This window comes from Mus musculus, chromosome 16 (genome assembly GCF_000001635.26).
Source record: "Mus musculus strain C57BL/6J chromosome 16, GRCm38.p6 C57BL/6J".
Classification (NCBI taxonomy): Eukaryota; Metazoa; Chordata; class Mammalia; order Rodentia; family Muridae; genus Mus; species Mus musculus.
In genome coordinates, this window is record NC_000082.6 from 93,865,810 (window position 1) to 93,882,887 (window position 17,078).

Below are 17,078 nucleotides of genomic sequence, written 5' to 3' on the forward strand. Positions count from 1 at the left end.
TGTCGTTCGTGTTTGTTCTATGTTGGGGGCTGGACAAGGCTCAGTTGGCAAAATTGCATAGGCTGAGACTCTAGCACCCCATGCTTATAGTGAATGTTTGTAATCCCAGTGCTTGGAAGGCTAAAACAGAAAAATATATTCCAGAAGTTGTAGTAGCCAGTCATTCTAGCCCAATGGACAAGCTTCAGGTTCAGCAAAACCTATATCAAAACATGAGGTGGAAAGTGAGTGAGGAAGAGAGGTAGGGTAGCATTGGCCTCTGCTTTCCACAGCGTGAGTCCACACATGCATACACACCAGCATTCACACATGCACACACAAGACTGAACATGTCCATATATGCAATTAATAACAAGTTGCAAAACTATACTACCCTTGAGTGCAGGCTCATTCAGTTTACTGGTCCATTTGCCCATCCCAAATTAGCAAAAGAAATCCACGTGCTTTGGGTAATTTTTCAGTATTTTCTGGAGTAAAAGAAAGAGATTGCGTGTATCTTGTGTTTGGCAAGTGTTACATTAAGAATATTAGTTCCTTTAAGATCCATTTTTTTTTCCTCCAACAGATTAACCCTGAGCTATTGTATCAGACAAGTGTTTCAAGTCAGAGCTTCTCCCCTGTGAAGGAGAGCGTTCCAAGACCACATCTTTCTGAAGTCACGAGTCCCTTTGCAGCAAGGATTATAAATCTCAACCTTGCTTCACCAGCGTCTGAACCTGAGAACAGTAGGTTAGTGGTGAAAATAACCTTTATTTGTAGAATACGCATGGACATGTATATGATTCTTCTACAGCAATTTTAAGATTGCAGTTCATGTGAATGTGAAAGGTGTCCAGGATTTTCCCCTACCTTTTTTGATTGTGTATTTAAATCAGCTAAAACCATGGACTGAGTGGGGGGGATACTAGCACATAAGGTAAACTCGGTCTCCAGGACGTGGAGGAGTCCAGAGTTTCAAGTTCACGATTGCTAGTGAGAGTTCACGGCCAGCCTACACGACTCTGTTGTTTGTCAGAAAACAAGGTTTTATGTGCACATGGGGCGTGTGTGTGTGTGTGTGAGTGTGTGCATGTGAGTGTGTGTGTGTGTGTGTGTGTGTGTGATATTATGTGGTTTGATCAAATCTCTACCTCTTGCTGGGTTGATCACAGCATCTTACAAGAATCATGAACTCGTTCACATAGCTCACATACACTCTGAGCATGTAATATATTTAGATGAGTAGATGGAGCAGGAATAGAGAAAGACAGACATGGGCCGTGGATTTTGTTAGTTATCCCTAACTTAGTCAGGGGATGTTTTGTGATGAAGTGCTAAGTGGTGGCCCACTCAGAGGTGATAGAAGTGAGTCTAGGACCTAGGAGAGCCAGTCTTGAGACTGCTGGACACCAGGAGGTGAAAGGGCCAGGCTCTCTGAGAGATTGTACAGCCTTCACCTTCTCAGAGTAGAGCTGAGGTGAGTTTGGTTGGTAGGGCAGTGACCTGGATGGGACTCAGTTCCCAGCAGTATATAAAATAAAACCAGGTTTGAGGGTGAACTCAGCTCTTAGGAAATGGAGGCAGGAAGACCAGAAGTTCAAGTTGATTCTTGCCTACATAGCAAATTCAGGACTAGCCTGAACAGAGAGTGCATGAGTCCTTTGTTCAGGGGAGCTAAACTAATTGGTTACATTAAATAAAGGTGCGTGATTGTGCTAGAGGGCCCGTAGGAAAGACGCTTGCCAGGCCTGAGGATGTGCTTGAACCTGTGCACACACGTGTTTCCCCAACCCATACACACTAAATAATTGTGTTCACTATTGATAAGACATTAATAGAAGCCGGGCGTGGTGGCGCACGCCTTTAATCCCAGCACTTGGAAGGCAGAGGCAGGCAGATTTCTGAGTTCGAGGACAGCCAGGGCTACACAGATAAACCCTGTCTCAAAAAAAAAAAGAAATTCACACTAGGAAACTATGAAAATTTAGTAACTATGGGCCTGATGATATAGCTCAATGGTGGAGTGCCTGCCTAGGATTTACAAAGCCACAGGTTCAGTCCCTAAACCTCATAGAGTTAAATGTGATGTTCACACCTGTAATCCCAAGAAAAATAAGAAAATGAAGCTGTTTGCATGCAGGTTTGTATATGTCCACACACCTTTAGAGGCCAGAGAGGACATCAGGCATCCTCTGATAAAACTGGCTACTTCATGCTCTTAAGACAGGCTCTCTTGCTGAACTTGGGTCTTGCTATTGGGTAGGTGGTCAGTGAGTTCCTAGTCTGTCTGTCTGTCTGTCTGTCTGTCTCCGCCATACAGTAATGCAGTTGCAAACACCTGCTCAGCTTATTTCCATGAGTGCTAGGGATTTGGACTCAGGTCCTCTCTTTTAAATAGCAAGTACTCTTACTTCCCAAGCTATCTCCCCAGCCTCAAGACAATTTGTCATTTAAAGAAAATTATTTTATATGAAATTGACCTAGACTAGCAGGAAATTCTTCAGTGATGGGGTCCTAAGTGGGAGATGGACACAGATGAGAAGATGAGGTCGGGTACACAAGCTCTATTTTATGCCAAACAAAGTTGTTATGAAGCACAGCATCTTCTACGAAAGTTTCCTGGAAGGGAAAATGGGACAGAGTTGGCTGGAAGCTGATGAAGCCCTACTGAGCACAGTGAACACACGGCTCCCCAGACCATCACAGGCAGAGCAGATGGCAGCCTGGGGACTGAAGGCCATGACCTGTAAGATGGGAAAAAGGAAGGATTGGGTTTTCAAGATCCACAGCTTCCCAAGGCCCTGGCTTCATGTCATCACCAGCTTTGCCAAGCATATTCCTAGTTTTAGACAAAGAACTAACTACATTACTTCTCAATGCATCAGAGCCTTAGGGAAAATCTTGGATCAGCCTAACTTAACCTTCAACACAAACCAATAGAAAATACTATTTGCCTTTGATGGCTGTTGGGGAAAAATTATGATACATGAAATTGTCATTGCCATTTCCATTTCCTCACAGTTTCAAGAAAAGGTCTGAGTTCAGGCCGACATTCTGTTTGTGTCCTGACTTGTGTTTTGTGTGTCAACTTGACACAGGCTGGAGAAAGGAGCTTCAGTTGGGGAAGGGCCTTCATGAGATCTAGCTGTGGAGCATTTTCTCAATTTGTGATCAAGAGGGAGGGACCATGGTGGGTGGTGCCATTCCTGGGTTGGTAGTCCTGGGTTCTATAAGAAAGCAAGCTGAGCAAGCCAGGGGAAGCAAGCCAGTAAAGAACATCCTCCATGGCCTCTGCATCAGCTCCTGCTTCCTGCTCTGTGTTAAGTTTGTGTCCTGACTTCCTTTGGTGATGAACAGCAATGTGGAAGTGTAAGCCGAATAAACCCTTTCCTCCCCAACTTGCTTCTTGGTCATGATGTTTGTGCAGGAATAGAAACCTTAAGACAGTTTGTATTTATTATAGGGCTTGGAAACCACATGTGAAGAGATGTTTGTCAGTGTAGAGAGTTGATACTCCAGAAAGATCTTAGTAGTCAGCCAAATGGTAGTGGCTTTAATCCCAGCACTCAGGAGGTAGAGTCAGGCAGATATCTGAGTTCAGGCCAGCATGGTCTACAGAATAGAACTATGTAAAGGAAAAAGCCAAGAAAGAGATATTCCAATCTCAATTATTTCCCAATAGTAAAAGGAGAAGATAATTTGTATGTTCAATTCATTTTTAGCACTAAACAGTGTAATTATTGAAAAAGTAAGCATGGGTATTTCTTACAATTTCAAGATAGTGATTGAAATTGTGATAGTACTGCATAGTTCTGCATGTGAGTCCTCCCTCTGAGCTCGTGTGTTTGAGCCCTTGGTCCTTATGACGCTGCTTCAGAAGACCATGACACTTTGAAGCGGAGGTCCATCTCTGGGCACGGTCAGTGAGTGTGTAGCCAGGCCCCGTTTCCTACCTGACATCTGAGGGGTCCCAGCTGCACATTTCTGTTGCACATAGCCCTGGAGCTAATTATAGGTGATGTTAATTCCATTCTCCTGTGAGTGGTTGAGAACAAGGAATGAGTCAGCTCTCAGGTGATTTCCTGTAAGTTTTTTCTGGGGTCCCAAAGGGAAATAGGAAAGTTGGCTTTGTCAAGGGAGAGCTAGGCATCACTTGCCTTCCAATCCCTGTGTGTTGAGAAAGTTCATTACTTAGCTGACATCTTGACTGTGACAGTCTGAAAGGCTGCCTAGGCTGGCTAGCTGTTCTGGAGAAGTCTGGAAGCAGCAGCTCCATGTCGCTGAGGTAGAGTTAACCGCTAAGCTGGGATGGAAGGTTCCAGAATCTCAGCATCCCGGAGTGTGAATCTCTTCAGGGCTGCCTTTCTCTTCTTTCATCCTGCAGTACAATTCCGCCGCTGCCAAGCCTTGCTGTGGTGTTCTCCTCGCCACGCCCTCAGACTGTAGCCAGATGGACCCTTCTGTCATTAGATTACCATTTTTTTTTTCCAGATGTTTTGTCACAGAAACAAGAAAAGTTGTTTTGTGCCTTGCCTGTGCTTGACAAACTTATTTTATATGTACTTTTTTCCCCAGCATGAAGCGGAAACTTGGTGTTCACTCATCAATTCTGAATGCAAAGACTCGGAGATTAAGTAATCCTCCAGTTGAAAATTCATCTTACAAAAATGATGATGATGAAGATGTCATCATTTTAGAAGAAAATAGTACCCCCAAGCCTGCAGTAGATCTTGAAGTTAAATCAGATATTGAAGTCAAGTCAGAACAGAGCCACACTGAGCAGAGCGGCATTCATGTTGACCTTGTAAGCAGTCCTAAGCCTTGTGTCCAGGCCAGTTCCACAAGCACTTCCACCTCCAGGAGTGACCCAGGCATTACGGTCTCCACTCAGACCGATGCACCAGGCCTGACCGTGAAAAAGGAAGAAAGTATGGAAGAGGACATGGGTGTGAGGAACGGCACAGCCACCCTGTCCTGTGTCGGTACTGAGGCAAAAGTGCAGGAGACCTCGGCTGAGTCGGTAGATGCCACTAGCCATCAGTTACAAGAACTGAGAAGTGAGCTGCTTGTAGTCACACAAGAAAGAGATGATTACAAGAGACAGTGCCAGATGTTTACTGATCAGATACAGGTGTTACAGCAAAGACTATTGGAGATGAACGACAAGTGCGTGAAGAAGGAGAAGTGCCACCAGTCTACTGAAACTGACGCAGTGTTTCTACTTGACAGTGTTAACGGTCAGGCTGAGAGCCTGGACCACTTGGGGTCTCAGTACCAGCAAGCACTGCAGGAGATAGAAAGGCTGAAGAGACAGTGCAGCGCGCTGCAGCAGGTGAAGAGTGAGTGCAGCCAGGCTTCCTGCACTGAGAGCAAAAGCGAGGTGGACGAGATGGCCGTGCAGCTTGATGATGTGTTCAGGCAGCTGGACAAGTGCACCATTGAGAGGGACCAGTACAAGAACGAGGTGAGTTGCCCGGGCAGGTTTGTGCGCACTTACACCGGGTAATAATTGTGTTAATTGAATGCCCCGTACACCTTTGGTTCTTAACTGGGGAGTAGGACTCCTGCAGCGTTTTTTATTCTTGTAAAAGTGTCTAAAATTGGTCCCGATGAGATGGCTTTTGCGTAATGGATAAAGCCTTTGTCTTGCATGTGTGGGGTCTGGAGTTCAGACCCTAGCACCTACCTAAAACAATGGACATGGACCTCTCTGATAGGAGCAGTGCTTGGGCAGCATATGGATTTGCAAGCTCTAGGATCATCAAGAGAAGGTTACCCCCTAAATGAAAGTGCAGAATCAGTAATTAAGGAAGATTCCGAGGGGCTGGTGAGATGGCTCAGCAGGTAAGAGCACCAACTGCTCTTCTGAAGGTCCTGAGAGTTCAAATCTCAGCAACCACATGGTGGCTCACAACCATCCATAATGAGATCTGATGCCCTCTTCTGGTGTGTCTGAAGACAGCTACAGTGTACTTACATATAGTAAATAAATAAATCTATTTAAAAAAAAAGATACTGAATATCATCCTCTGGCTTACACATACACCGATAATATATAAATAAAGAAATGGATACCTTAAACGAATGATTCATATTAAACAAAGTGTGGGGGCTAATCCTGTAGTACCAGCACTTGAGATATAGAGTCAAACATAAGTTCTAGGTCATCCTTATTCATGGTAAGTTTGAGGCTGGCCTGGGCTCTATCTCCCCTCCTTGCCACTCCTCCCTCAATCCTGTCCAAAAAAAAAAATGGTTTGAGAGTACTAGAAAACAATGGGAAATGGGTGGGTATGGGAATGAGTGTGCTGTAGTGATCAAGATGTTGCTGGAAAGTAAGTAACTTATACTTGATATTGTAAGAGCTTAGCCTGTGAGGCTAGTGTGCATACATCTTAGCAAGCATGAGGCAGCTAGGCGTATTCTCATGGGGGATACGGTGCAAATGAAGTGGCCCCTGCACCATCCAGACAGGCTCCTGTGCTCTTGGTTGGCTCTTTAGTGCATCTGTGGTCTGAGGTAGATGGAGCCTCCAGGCTACAGGACAGAAGGGGCCCTTTCTATTCTGTTGGCCTAATCAGAGCCTGGGAAACATACTTAAAACCGTTCAAGGGGTTTCCTTCTGACGAAGAAAAACAGTAGACATGAGGGTGTGAACCGTAGCCTGTGTATGTGTCCTACTTCAGATTTATTGCAAAGTGTTTTGTTTTGAAAATAGAATCTTACTCTGTAGCCCTGGCTGGACTGGAACTTGGTGTGTAGCGCAGGCTGCCCTCAAATGCACAACCACCTGCCTCTGCCTTTAAGTGCTGGGATTAAATGTGCATCACCACGCCCAGTGTAAAGGTACAGTTTTTAAGTTTAATTATTTTATGCCTTTAGGTGTTTTCCCGGCATACATGCCTGTATCTTATGGGTGCCTGGTGCCCAGGAAGGCCAGAAAGAGGGTGTGGGTTCTCCTGGAACTTAGAACTGCAGTAGTTGCAGGATCCCCAGTGAGCTGTCTCTCCAGCCCTATATACACACTCTGAATGGTAGGTTATCTGGTGCTAAATGACAAAACAAGCAAGTTGGTACAAGCTTTGGTTGTAACTTTAATAATATTACATGGTGTTCACATTCTAGGGTTCACTTAGTTTGTCAAATGGTAACTAACACTTTGTCCTCACTACAAACTGATAAAGAAATGACTCTAAGTAAACGCAGCATGTCTAATGGAAAGTTCCTAAGGGCTGGGATGGAGCTCACTGGTAGATAGGCCTACCCAGCAAGGCCTGGGTGTCCAGCGCTAAGAGAAAGGAAACACAAACACTCCTGGTAGATGTGTGCATTCAATGTGTCTTGGAAGCCGAAAACTTTATCAGGGTAGGTCTTTACATTTCTTACCTCAAACTTGCACTTGGATTGTATTTTTAAATTTTGTGCTTACCAAGTTTCTTTCTTGTCAGGTTCAGTTGTTGGAAATAGAGAAGTCACACATTCATTCTCAGTGTGAAGAGCTGCAGACTGAAGTGGAGCAGCTGAAGTCCACAGGCCAACAGGCAGCGGCCGATGGGTCCACTGCAAGCAATGCCGAGGAGCCTGTCAGTTATGTGGACGGGGAAAGGTACTGAAGGTTTTTGCAGGGGGTTCACACATGCTCAGTAGAAAAAAACTATTCTCAAAAAGTCCCTAGCGGGCATTGTAGTCCCAGCAGAGCTTTTGATAAGGAAGACTGAGAGATGGAACACATCATTGCTTCAAGTTGCTAAGTTAAGGGATAGAAAATGGTTTGGATTATATAGGTAAAAAGTGAAAAAACTGAGCTTAATCTTTGAAAGTGGGCTAAATTTTACCATGACTGACATAGGACTCACCCCACCCCACCCCCGCCGTGTGTGTGTGTGTGTGTGTGTGTGTGTGTGTGTGTGTGTGTGTAATATTTAGTATACTATTAATAACAGATGAGGACCAGGACATACTGTTAGCACATCCTATTAACTAAGAGCTTGGGCTTTTGTTTAGATTTTAGTGGAGCTGGCGAAGGCTTTCTTTGGTGTGCTATCTTAACTATATACTATGTGGATGCTGGAACGTAAGCCAGGTCCTGTGGAAGAGCTACAAGCCTAAACAAACAAATCATTACCTACCTCTCTGACCAAAAGCAACTTGGGGAGGAGAGGACTTCTTTGGCTCATGCTTCCAGGAGAAGTGAGAGCAGGAGCTCGAGGCAGGAAGTGTGGAAGAGGGCTGACTGCTGCTCACTTCCTGACTCCTGCTTAGCTTAGACTCCTAGAGACCAGCTTGAACCATGAAAGCTGCTCTCGAGTTATTCTAGTCCTGTCAACCTGACAAAGTTTACTAGGACAGACGGGTTTAGAGAAATCTCAGTTTAACTCAGCCTCCTTAACATTGCTCAAACCAAAGTTTTGGAAACTTACTCAACGACAGAAATTTTTATCCTTTTATTCATAATTAAGGAACTGGGAGGTGGTGGTGCACACTTTTAATCCTAGCACTTGGGAGGCAGAGGCAGATGGATCTCTGTGAGTTCAAGGGCAGCCTGGTCTATGGAGCAAGTTCCAGGACAGCCAGAGCTACACAGAGAAACTGTGTCTCTAAAAACCATAATTAAGGAACAATTCAGTTTATTTTCATCAGCGGGAGGTTGAAGTCCAAAGCCGCTCTTGATGAATATTGTCACTGTCGCACTGCTGTTTGTCCGGGGGATAGCAAGTGGGAAGTAACATCTAATTTGTATGTTGAACCACATGTTTTATAAAACTTGTTCTTGGACTTAGCCTAGCATCTAGTGAATCCATTGGCTGTTAATTAAATCCAGTTCTTTAATTGGTAGTGGTGGTGGTGGGGTTCTTTTCACTTTATTTTCTTTTATTCAACAGACATTTTTATCTTTTCACTTTTAAGTTCCATAAGAGAAGTCATTTATATTGTAATTCTCACCTGATTAGCCAATGCCTGTGTTTGCAGCCTCAAACTTCGTTCTCTTCGAGTCAACGTAGGACAGCTGCTGGCTATGATCGTGCCTGATCTGGATCTTCAGCAGGTCAATTATGACGTGGACGTAGTCGATGAGATTCTAGGACAAGTGGTGGAGCAGATGAGCGAGATCAGCAGTACTTAAGTGCAGACGTCTGGTGATGGTTTCAGCTCTCACGTAACGCGTGCCAGGTCACAGACTGAAGAGCGGCATCTTTCTGTATTCTATGCATTCGAGTGTCCCAGGCACTGTGGACACACAACTCTTGACATAACCTGTGAACTGCTGGGGTTGAGCAGCGTAATAGCGAACTTAGCCTCTGTTCTAAATGTCAATATTTGTATTAAGTCCACAAATATTTTTTTATTGCCCTAGAGACTGGTGTTTTTCACCAAGAGCTTTTCAGGTTGTTACAATACAGTTTGTGCAATTTTTCTGGCTCCCTAAATGTATTTTTCTCAAAATCGAGGGCTGTGCCATAGTGTATGTAAATGGATAAGTTGCTACTGTTGTTTCCTTAAATGAGCATAAGACAGGATTTGAAATAATGTCATGGCACTCCTAGCGGGGTCTGCTTGTAAGGGAATTGAGCATTACTGCTGTTTTCTATGAAATCCTGTCTCTGACATGATTCTGTTCATAGAGAGGAAAGCCAAAGCTAGCTGAGTTTGCCTGGCTTTTTCTTGTGGTAAGATTGCTAATTGTCAAGTAAAAAGTGTTTTCCAGGACAAAGAAAAGATCTTTAAAGTGTTAAAAAATATCCAGTGACAACCATGTTTACTTTGAAGCCCATTTTTGGCTGTTGATTCAGCATGAAGTGGGTGCAATAATTATTTGAGATTTCTTTTTGTGAAATTTCCTGTATAGCCTTTGTAGGGTTACTGCAGGTTAATGTAAGCTGAGAAGGTAGTCTTTCTCAAACAGTACTGCATATCTTTTACTGTATTATGAATGTAAGTGTTTTTTAGCCTGGAGTTAATCATAAATGGGCCTGGGATCATAGCACCATATGCTGTAAAATATGCTTTTACTGGTCCCAAGTTTTGTGCAATCTGAAAAGAGGTGGCTTTTTATTATATATGTAACTGTATATAATTAAGAATCATATTTTCCACAACTAAAAATGTGTTATTTTTTCCAAAGTTTTATTGTTGCTATTTATTTTAACTTTTGTTTCTGAAAATTCAGTACATACTCATTGTGTGTGTGGTTAACTACACATCTGTTGTATACGAAGTTGAATCTTTATGTATAGTACCTTCTGGGAATTGCAAATAAATGAAGTTCTTGTTTTTATTTACTCGATAAAGGTAACTGAAAGTTATTTCCTTACGAAGCTGATTTTCTCTTGAGTTGTGCTAATGTAACGGCAGATCCTCCCAGTTCACATCAGATCCTCCCAGTTCACATCAGATCCTCCCAGTTCACATCAGGCTTTGACTTTAGTTCACTGCAGAATGCGCTACTCTCTTAAGTCTTAAGACTCCATCAGGCCAGCAGGGCGTGGTGGCGCACGCCTTTAATCCCAGCACTTGGGAGGCAGAGGCAGGTGGATTTCTGAGTTCGAGGACAGCCACGGCTACACAGAGAAACCCTGTCTCGAAAAAAACAAAAAAACAAAAAACAAAAAACAAAAAAAAAAGGCTCCATCAGGAAGGCCAGGCTCACTGCTCTCGAGAGTAGAAGTTTCCTTGTTTTCAAGGGTCCTGGGGACAAATCTGGAGCTCTGTACTCTACCACTGAGCCTCGTGCCAGCCCAGTATGGAAGTGTGTACGCTGGGCATCTTGTTTGGATGACAGCATCTATGTAAGTCATGGAGGTTTCGAGGATGTTTACACAAAGGTTCTTGGAAGATGCCATGTTTCTTTTGGTTGTCTAGGCCCTTTAAGATGTATTTTATCTGGCCGTGATGTGACTTAATGAGAAATCAGTCATAGAATTCCTAAAGTAATTTGTTCACAAAACTGGTTCTTTGAAGTGTTTTCATATGTTTGCCCTGTTAACAAAGAGGCTAAACGGTGATGGGAGACAACGGCGCACACCTTGCCAGATGTATGACGCTAGAGGAGTGCTCTTCCTGTTCCAGTGCACAAGTTACCAGAGAACCCGAGGAAGGTTGCCAGACGAGTCTTTTACAAACGAGACCCACTTTGGCCAGCTGCAGAGTGACAGCTGAGACCACACAGAATAGAAATGGTGTTGCATATCCATGTGTCCTTTTGGATCTCAGCTCCCTTCTGTCCTTGAGCATTTCATACACAGCCAGCCTTCTGACACTGTGGCATGACATCATCCATGAAGTTCACACACAAGAACCACACAGTTGGGTTATACAGAGCAGCATCAAGGTAGTAGTCCTGTGCTGCCCACAGTAATAGCTGTTGTTGGCCTTGTTGGATATACCTAAACGTGACCTGCACTGGGACCCGTAGTGCTGGCTGCATGGTGGAATCCTCTGGGGAGGTTTTAGACTTGCAAAGGTAAGTTTGCAATCAGTCTTTGGGGGCTATACCCAATAACAGGGTTTTTGTTTTTGGTTTGTGTCCCTGATTGATCTAGAACTCATTATATAGGCCAGTCTGTCTTAGAACCGTGTGGCGATCCACCTAACTGCCTCATGAGTGGGATTATAGGTGTGTGCAGTGCAATATAGTGTCTAGCAATGAAAGCATATTTTAAACGGTTGCCTCGTTAATCACAGCTGCCACCAGTGATGAGCCATTGTTCCATAGCTCTTTGATGAGTGTTCCCAAACACTACACTCAAGGAGCAAGCAAGGAAGGGGAGACAAGAGTATTCTCCTGTGGGAATTGTGGTGGAGTGATGGTATGGAGCAAAGACTACCTCATGCTCTGAGGGCAACTGCCATTGAATTCCTGAGGTGGCTGCAGAAATAGACACATTCATATACTTGCTGCATATGAGTCTCCGTTTACACAAGATTCTCAGCAAGGTGTTGGTAACAGTTGAGCATCACTCCTTGAGAAGGTTCAAGACACGCATCACTCCACTGACAGACAACAAGAGGCCTTGGAACACAGTGCATCTTCATTGTTTTCTGTTGCTGTGTAGGGGTTGGAAACAGCCTTGCATATGCTTTGTCTTGTTTGTTTAAGATTTATTTAATGTATGTGAGTACACTGTCACTGTCTTCAGACACACCAGAAGAGGGCATTGGATGCCATTACAGATGGTTGTGAGCCACCATGTGGTTGCTGGGAATTGAACTCGGGACCTCTGGAAGAGCAGTCAGTGCTCTTAACCGCTGAGTCATCTCTCCAGCCCCCAGCTTTGTCTTTTAATATGTCAGACCCTGCAAATGAACAAATACCACATTTCCTTTTCAAATACATGTGCAGTGTGGATTCTTTGCAGAGAATGCTGATAAGGTTAGAGTGTGTGTACATTTTCCTGGATGATGTTCAAAGGATGTTGCAGCGAGTTACATCTCTTGGTGTAGCAAGTACATGAGTGGTTCTCTAATTTGCTGTATAGGCAAAAGCGGCAGATGTTCTCCTTGGATGGAAGTGTTTGTTGCCTTCTGTCTTGTTTCATGTTTCCTGAGACAGTTTCTCTGTGTAACAGCCCTGGCTGTAGTGGAACTCACTGTGTAGACCAAGCTGGCCTCCAACCTGCCTGGGATTAAAGGTGTGCACCTCTACTGTCTGGCACCTCTACTGTCTGGCAGTATTTCTGGGTTTTTTTGTTTTGTTTTGTTTTGTTTTGTTTTGTTCTGTTTTTCTTTGCCTGCTCCTTATCTTATCTTCTTTGCTGCTGTAATGAAACCAAAACCTTGTGCATCCAGGCAGCTATGTGGAAAAACACTTACGTTAGCTCCTAGATGAATTCATTGACATGAGAGTCTCTGGATTCCTGATATGAAATCCTATATCCTTCCTTGAATTTGTTTTTCTTTTTTTGGGGGGCGGGGAGGTGTGAACCACATTTCCCAAAACTCTGAATGTCAGCTTGGTGGAAAGGAAAGTGTAACTACATCCATTGCTTCTCAGAATTAAGTTTCTTGGTTACATTGTTAATTTTATGGCTCTGGTCTTGAAGTTGAGTGGGGAATTGTAAAGTCAAATTGGCTGTCACAGCAACCACCACTAAACCATAAACAAGGATCTTTTGTAACCTGCTGATAATTAAGCAGGACTCCAAAAAAATAATAAATAAATAAATAATTGTAGATAGTCCTAGGGTTCTGTGTAACACGCTTTGAGTGGCCATCAAAAGCCAAAGAGATTGTAGTAGTGAAACTCTGGGATTTGTCTACTAGAAAAATTTTATCATCCAGATGAAGTCCATCTTCAAGATGTGCTTACATGCTGGACAGGGGTTGTGAGCCCAGCCTGGTCTACAGAGCCAGTTCCAGTACAGCCAGGGCTATACAGAAAACCCCAAAATAATAATAAAAATAATGTGAAAAATAGGGGCTGGAGAGATGGCTCAGCGGTTAAGAGCACTGACTGCTCTTCCGAAGGTCCTGAGTTCAAATCCCAGCAACCACATGGTGGCTCACAACCATCTGTAATGAGATCTGGCGCCCTCTTCTGGAGTGTCTGAAGACAGCTACAGTGTACTTACATACATACAATAGTAAATAAATCTTTAAAAAAATAAAATAATGTGAAAAATAAAAGGATGTGCTTGTACAAGACAACAGGTTATATCTACTGCATTCCTTTCCATGGGCTTCAAGAAATAATCAGTCTCCTGTCCGTTCAGTTCACGGGCTCTTCATTTGACATGAGTAGTGTGGTGTGGTGTGACACCTAGTCCTTGGAAGCCCAGGCACAGTCAGCACAGCCTATTTGAGTTCCAGGGTGATGAGAGGTCCTGTCTGAGAGGGGGAGGGGAGGGAGGTGGTCAGCCTTTCAGGAACAACACTGAAGTTGTCCTCCAACCTCCACATAAATGCACACACACGTCTACGCACAGAGACAAAGGCAAGAAGTATGCCACTCTGTCGGGGTGTGTTTTTTTGTCACCCTAGAAGAGTTTTTCACAGAGACTTTAAAACTTTACACTCGTGATTGGGACTGAGCTTGCGTAACTAATCTTGTTGGCAGTGTCATTCATACCTGTGGGTAATGATTCTGATTGTTTTCATCTTGATGTCCTCAGCAAGTCCTCTTCAGCCCTACCACCTCCTTTCCTGGGATCACATTTTGGTTTTGCTTTGTGATGAATTTAAGCTATCCAGGGCCATCTGTGTGTGACCGTTGGGTTGGGACTATCCAAGCAAAGGTAACGGTTTCCTCTTTCCCTGACAGTAATAGTCTAGCAGTCAGGCGTGGTACCTGCAGAGCCTCCACCCCAACCCTGACTCTGCTTGACTACTGGCTGTCCTGTTCTTGTGCACACTTGTTACAGCTGATGACCACAGTACTCTTACCACACTAGCTCTGACACTGCAGTCCCCATCCCTGCAATATCCCCTAAGCTGTAGAGGGGATAGCATAGATGCCTGGTTTAGGGCAGGTCACTCATCTGCCACTTATTTTGAACTTTGTAGAGGCGTGACTCTGCATTCACTACCAATTGTTGGAAAGAGAATTCCTTAAGGCAGCTGAGAGTAGCATTAGTCTGTGGGTGCAAAACCAAATATAAGACAGTTTTATGGGCTGGTGAGATGGCTCAGTGGGTAAGAGCACCCGACTGTTCTTCCGAAGGTCTGGAGTTCAAATCCCAGCAACCACATGGTGGCTCACAACCATCCGTAACGAGATCTGACTCCCTCTTCTGGAGTGTCTGAAGACAGCTACGGTGTACTTACATTAAATAAATAAATAAATCTTAAAAAAAAAAAAAGACAGTTTTACATGATCGGTTCAGCCAAACAGTATTCAAGAGCCCACACCATTTCCAGTTAGCTCTCAGTCATGGTGTCTCTTGCCAGAAATAGAAAAGTAACTAAGACATGGGCACATCTTTTTGTGATGGTTGCCCAAATAGCAGTGGTACCACTACTACACAAGTGGACACATCTTATTTTTTTGTTCAGAGCTCCTGGAAAGAACCTATTAGTTCTAGAATACATACATACATATGTATATGTGTATGTATATATTAGAGTACATATATATTATGTGCATATATACTAATATACTCCTATGTATAGGAGTATATTGTATATATTCTAGTGTGTGTGTATATGTATATGTATATACATATATACATACATACATACATACTTGATATACATATGTACACACACATATATACACATACACATATGAGGCAATAGCTATGATACGTTCTCCAGAAGTCCTGCTGCGATTAACTGGTCACACTGTTGGGCTGACATTTGGAGCACAAGCATATTTGCATATTTGCAGAACAGGCAGCTGACAAACCACTTTTCCATGAGGACTGAAAAATTGATGAACTCTTGGGCTTTTCAAAGCATTGGGCTCCTGATAAGGAAATGGAGTCTAATACACAACTCTAAGAATACATTCCTCAGCCGGGCGTGGTGGCGCACACCTTTAATCCCAGCACTTAGGAGGCAGAGGCAGGCAGATTTCTGAGGTTGAGGCCAACCTGGTCTACAAAGTGAGTTCCAGGACAGCCAGAGGTATACAAAGAAACCCTCTCTCCAAAAACAAAAAAAACAAAACAAAACAAAAAAAGAATACATTCCTCAAGTGCAAACCAGGAAGCCATATGACCCATGTTAATAATTCAGATAGAAATGGCTTGGGTTTACTGATGTTGATAAGTGAGTTCTTAGACAAAATGGCACTGAGAAACATTTTTGTGATTTGGTAATTACATTAAGATGATGTAGCTTTCTGACACAGTTTCTACACGGTAGATCTAGAGTGGATAGTTGGATTGTTTTTCCTGCAGAATCTTTCTATCTTGTATATTTTTATTTTGTTGTAAACCTATTCTGTATTTTTAATGTAGAAGGTATACCTTGGGGCCAGGATGTAGTTCAACTCAGGAAGCGAGCGCAAGACCCTGGTGCATACATCAGCAGTGTATAAATCAGGCATGGTGGTGCATGCTGCAATTCCAGCACTCAGGAAGTAGTCAGCAGAAGAAGCAGAAACTTAAGGTCATTCTCAGGTGAGGTGACATCGTGTTTGAGAGCTATATAATGGGTTGGGATACAAGAGACCTTGTCTCCAAAAAAAAAAAAAAAAGCATAAATGTATGTGAGTACACTGTACAGGCTGTACAGGTGGTTGTGAGCCTTAATGTGGTTGTTGGGAATTGAATTTTTAGGACCTCTGCTTGCTGCTCTGGCACAAAGATTTATTATTATACATAAGAACACTGTAGCTGACTTCAGATGTACCAGCAGAGGGCATCAGATCTCATTACGGGTGGTTGTGAGCCACCATGTGGTTGCTGGGATTTGAACTCAGGACCTTCAGAAGATAGTGGCTGAGTAATCTCACCAGCCCAATTTTTTTTTAAAGATTTTTAAATTTTATGTGTGTGAGTTTTGCCTGTATGTATGTGTCTTAGGATTTAATTGCTATGAAGAGACACCATAATCAAGGCAACTCTTATAAGGACAACATTTAATTGGGGCTGGCTGACAGGTTCAGAGTTTCAGTCCATTATCATCAAGGCATGGCAGCATCCAGGCAGGCATGGTGCAGGCAGAGCTGAAGGTTCCACATCTTGATCTGAAGGCTGCTAGGAGAAGACTGGCTTCCGGGCAGCTAGGATGAGGGTCTTATAGCCCATACCCACAGTGACACACCTACTCCAACAAAGCCACACCTTCTAATAGTGCCACTCCTTGGGCAAACCATATACAAGCCATCACAGTATGTATGCATGTGCACCATATGTGTGCCTGGTGCTTTTGGAGGTCAGAAAAGGGTGTTGGGTTAACTGGAACTGTGTCATGATCCACCATGTGGGTTCTGGAAACTGAACCCAGGGCCTTGACCAAAGCAGCCAGTGCTCTTACATGCTGAGTCCTCTCCAGCTCTTGAGATCATTTCTTTATAAAAACCCAACTTTCGCCGGGCAGTGGTGGTGTATGGCTTTAATCTCAACACTTGAGAGGCAGAGACAGGTGAATTTCTGAGTTCGAGGCCAGCCTGGTCTACAGAATGAGTTTCAGGACAGCCAGGGCTGTACAGAGAAACC

General features: G+C 43.6%; 1 protein-coding gene across 3 annotated transcripts in view; it reads left to right on the top strand.

The window, feature by feature from the left end:
- Positions 1 to 10,268, top strand: part of Morc3 (microrchidia 3) — a 43,957-nt gene extending 33,689 nt beyond the window's left edge. For 2 of the 3 annotated variants that reach the window (XM_006523060.3, XM_017317059.2), the window contains 4 exons: positions 566 to 729; positions 4,555 to 5,443; positions 7,428 to 7,585; positions 8,950 to 10,268. In XM_006523060.3, coding sequence (XP_006523123.1) covers positions 566 to 729; positions 4,555 to 5,443; positions 7,428 to 7,585; positions 8,950 to 9,103 — 1,365 coding nt within the window. In that variant the 3' untranslated portion in view covers positions 9,104 to 10,268. The remainder of the gene's footprint in view (positions 1 to 565; positions 730 to 4,554; positions 5,444 to 7,427; positions 7,586 to 8,949) is intronic. The other variant, NM_001045529.3, reaches the window with a different exon arrangement.
- Positions 10,269 to 17,078: the final 6,810 nt, after the last annotated feature.